The following is a 4,302-nucleotide window of genomic DNA, read 5'->3' on the forward strand; positions in this document are numbered from 1 at the left end:
TTCAGAATTGCTTTTAATGGCTGGATGGACACCCAGAATGAAACAAATTGAGCTCTGACATCAGGATGGTCGAGACGAGAAGCTCTGATTTCCGGACAGCTGTGGCAGGAACCTCTGAGACCTGACGGGAAGCCTGAAGACCAGGGTATCTCAGGCACCAGTGGATGAGTTCTGACATTTGAACCTCTGAGGCGTCCATGACAAGAACTTCTCGGACCAAACAGCCATGAAGAGAACCCCTGGTCCTGGACGGACAGGGTAGGGAGCTTGAAACAGAAACAGAAACAGAGAGACATAAGCATCTGGGCCGGCAGTGGCAAGAATTATTTACTCACTGTGAGGCGGTAATGATGGGAACTTCTGGGACAGGGTGGACCAGACAGAAATAACTAGGAACTTGGATACCATTGTGGCTGAGATGGTCTTGAGTGCTGGCTTTGTGGCAAGAACAGGAATCTCTGGTGTGCCTTTGGCAGGAATCACTGGGGCAGCCATGACTGGGAGCACTGGTATTGAGGAGGCAGAGACAGACGGGTCTGGGCAGTCATATATATATCAGGCATATCAGGACCCTTGTTGTTACCGACTGTGACCGTGAAAGGGAGCTCTGTCATCATCGGAGAGGCACAGGTGAATGCAGAAAGCTCTGGCATTCAGAGGCCTTGATGGAAACCTCTTGGAGTCAGGATGGTGCTAACCAAAACAAAAAGGGTCACTGCACGACACCAAATGGAGTGGGCTTATGTGACAACCTGAAACAAAACAGAAAAAAGAACAGATTTGACTTTGCAAATTCTTCCTATGAGAAAATAGAGTGATTTTTAGCCGAACTTGGATTCACCTTAAACCAGTTGTGAGACAAGATCAGCCCCAGACTAAGTCGCCGGCTTGGCTTCTCCTTTAGCAGAGCCCTGAGGAGGCGACAGCATTCTGTGCAGGAAGACGTCTGGTTATTACCTTAAACTTTACATCTGCTCTATTCGATCATGTTAAGATGTTTTGTATGATTGTGAATTATTAATTCTAGATCTCACCTGTTGACAGGTTGGGTTTGGACCAGAGCTTCTGTTTCAGCAGCATCAGGTCATAGTCACTAGGGAAATGTCCACACAACATCACGAACATCAGAATCCCTAGTGACCATGCCGTTGCCTGCCTGCCGTAGTACTTCCCCCTGACATGGTACTCGGGAGGACAGTACGCTGCTGTGCCTGAGGAAAGAGGTTTTGTCTGACGTGTAAGTTTGCAGTGCATTACCGCATAACTTTAGCTTTAAGTGACGATACATACCGGAGTATGACCTGTATGCCGAACTCCTCAGAATGTCCCCACACCCGAAGTCTATCAGCTTGACTTCAGATGTCTCGCCGTTGATCAGGAGATTGCCCAGTTTAATGTCACGGTGGAGAACTCTGCGATGACAGCACACGTTGGCAGCGTGAGCCGTCTGCCTCATGATGTGCCGGACCTTCTCCTCGTCGAGTCTTCCACCGTGACGCCTCATGTACTGGCCCAGATCCTCACAGGGAGAGGGACATTCGAGGACCATTACGAAGTGGTCAGGGTGGTCCTGCCAGTCCAGCAGCCGGATAATCTCTGGCACACTGGGACCTTTAGTCGCCAGGATGGTGAGGGCGATCTCTTTAGGAAGAGGCTTTGGATGATCAGGCTAGAAAATAGAGGTGTTTTCCCAAACAAAGATTTAGCTCAGTCTTGGACTAGTTTGTTAATTGAATAAACAATCAAATATTTGTCTGTGGTAAATGTTAATATGAGATGTTTTATATTGTTCAGCCTACTTACAATCAATATACAATCAGTGTCTTTCGTCTTTGTGACGTACTTCACGGCCACCTGATGAACCACCAAACAAACAATTAATTTGTGTGTAGAAGCCATGATATACACACTAGAGGCTAATAGTGATATATCAGAAGATAATTAGCTAGCTAGATCATGTTTAATTTATTTGGACTTACTTTAAGATCATCCTCCAGACGTCTCCCTTCGTACACCACACCAAAACCACCTTTCCCCAGCTGATCACCAATAGTATAGTGACTGAAGATGTAGTCTGTAAGACAAAATAACATGAAGTTTCAAACTGTCACAGCAGTTTATTGTGACGTGACATGCTGTATTTATTCTAAAACTTATTTAAACTAACTTTAATATAATTGTTTGTATTAGAGACTTCATAAAACGGTTAGTTCCAATCCTTGATTCTGATTGGTCAATAACGTTAACTGTTTTATTCACGATAAAACACGGCTATGACCGCTTCACTCAACGGTTTTATGTATCACTACACAACACCCCTAGCAACCGTTAGCAACCTAAACACATGTGAGAGATCGAGTAAGCGAGTGTACCTGCATTTACAGAAGACATAGCATTTTCCTTCAGGTCAGTCCTATATTCATAATAATAAAAAAATCCGTTTGAATGTCCGCTGCGAAATCTTGTCTTTTTAACAGTCATCTGTCAGTTGCGTGCTTTCTTCTCCGTGATCACAAGTTCGAGTCTTTTCAATGTAACGTAAATGGCTTCTCTACTGACTCACTCATAAAGACAGTCTTTGCCGCCATCTATTGGCGAAATAATGTAACGTTATACACTTCTGTTGCTGTTTACGGTCAGGGACTATTTTTTCCCAGCGGAAGGAAGGCTTTTAGGGATTTTACGTCATAAAAGTTGCATAGATAACTGTTACATATTTTTCGGCTTTAATATTTGTATTGTATGGCAACCGTTTTATAAAAGCAATAGGGTACTCGAGGCCAGTGCTGTATCGTGAATAAGTCACTCCGCTTCGCGTCGTATTGCTTACATAATAGGCTAGGACATCAGACACTTAGAGATTTTTATTTTTATTTTTTCAATTAATGGATATTTATGTAGAGATGATTGATTACCTTTAAATGTACAGTATAAACAATATTCTCATAAGATGGTCTGGTGTAATTTACCATCACTGCTTCTTCCTGCCCATGCTACCTTCCTCTTCTCTCCTTTATCCTTCTGCTTCTCCTCTCCCTGACCTGAGCTGCTCTCTGGAGCCTGTTCTCTGCCAGCTCTGAAGAAAGAGACCAGCCTCCTCCACCACTCCTTCTTCCTCTTTCTTCTCCTCTGCACTCTCCCTGACTCCTTACTCTCCTCCTTGTCCTCTCCTCCTCCTCCTCCACCACTTGCTCTGGCCATCAACCTCCTCAACTCCTCCTCAATTTCTTCCTCCCCTCCTCTCTCCATCACACTCCTCTCCTCTCCTCCTCCTCTCTCCATCAACCTCCTCAACTCCTCCTCACTTTCTTCCTCTCCTCCTCCTCCTCCTCCCTCTATAACACTCCTCTCCTCCTCCTCTCCTCCTGTCTCTATCACCCTCCTCTCTCCATCACCCTCATCTCCTCGTCTCTCTATCTCCCTCCTCTCTTGGCTGTTCCCCTCACCAGCAGCATCAACAGGGGTCTCAGTCTCATCGCGAGGATGAGGATGTTGCACCGCCGTGTTGATGCTGGGTTTTAGGGGTGAACTTTGATGTTGATCGCACACCTCGCCAATCATCGGACTCACTTTACAACCTCGCTGTCCCATCGCTGAAAAATCACTGCTACTCTCGACCACTACTACAAACCCACAAAGACTGTGACGCGCTTATACAGTAAACCCGCGCGTTCGATTCCAATTCGTTCTTTATGACATCATAAGAGTCACAAACACACATAATCTGCTTTATCTCAATGTTTAATAAAAAAAAAAAATTGTTTTAAATATAAGGAAATTTGTTTCATTTTCTAAATATCTCCCTAATAGCCTATAGACAATTTTCCATTTGCTGTATGTGACATTTTCATTATTGATTGCTGTTTTTTTTTTGTATGTTGACTTGAAACTAATAGCCTGCTAATTCAATAAAATGTTTGCAGTGATATTCCTACATGTGGTTGTTACAAAATCTCATTCTCTGGTCAACGTAGATGACGTCTAATTAACGTGAAATATGTTCAGATTTGATGGCAGTTTCTTGGAAGTTGAAGAGGGCGTAAACCTTTTCGCGTGCGGAGAAGACACTCTTAAATTAGGAAAACGTTATTAAAGATAAAATTAAAAGTTTTTTAAGTATCTCTAATTATCACCTCTGATGTAATCAGCCATATATTTATCAACTGCTGTATAGAAAATTCGTTTGAAATAAAAATCTCAGCGTTACGTCTTCTGCAATTAATTAATATTCATGAGTCAATCCTGCGCCTCAGTTTAAATAGCAGGATCTTTGATCTCAGCGCAGAGTTTAACGCTCTTCTG

At 43.5% G+C, this 4,302-nt stretch overlaps 1 protein-coding gene across 1 annotated transcript; it reads right to left on the reverse strand.

Moving 5' to 3' along the window:
• LOC307006101 (serine/threonine-protein kinase pim-1-like) lies at positions 1-3,282 on the reverse strand (the record flags this gene model as incomplete). Its single annotated transcript, XM_079626739.1, has 7 exons — positions 1-752; positions 842-930; positions 1,035-1,211; positions 1,291-1,669; positions 1,804-1,854; positions 1,980-2,074; positions 2,970-3,282. 7 exons carry the CDS (start codon positions 3,280-3,282, stop codon positions 741-743), a joined length of 1,116 nt encoding a protein of 371 aa, XP_079482865.1. The 3' UTR covers positions 1-740.
• Positions 3,283-4,302: the final 1,020 nt, after the last annotated feature.

The sequence above is a fragment of the Phoxinus phoxinus genome (assembly GCF_949152265.1).
Source record: "Phoxinus phoxinus genome assembly, chromosome: 10".
Classification (NCBI taxonomy): Eukaryota; Metazoa; Chordata; class Actinopteri; order Cypriniformes; family Leuciscidae; genus Phoxinus; species Phoxinus phoxinus.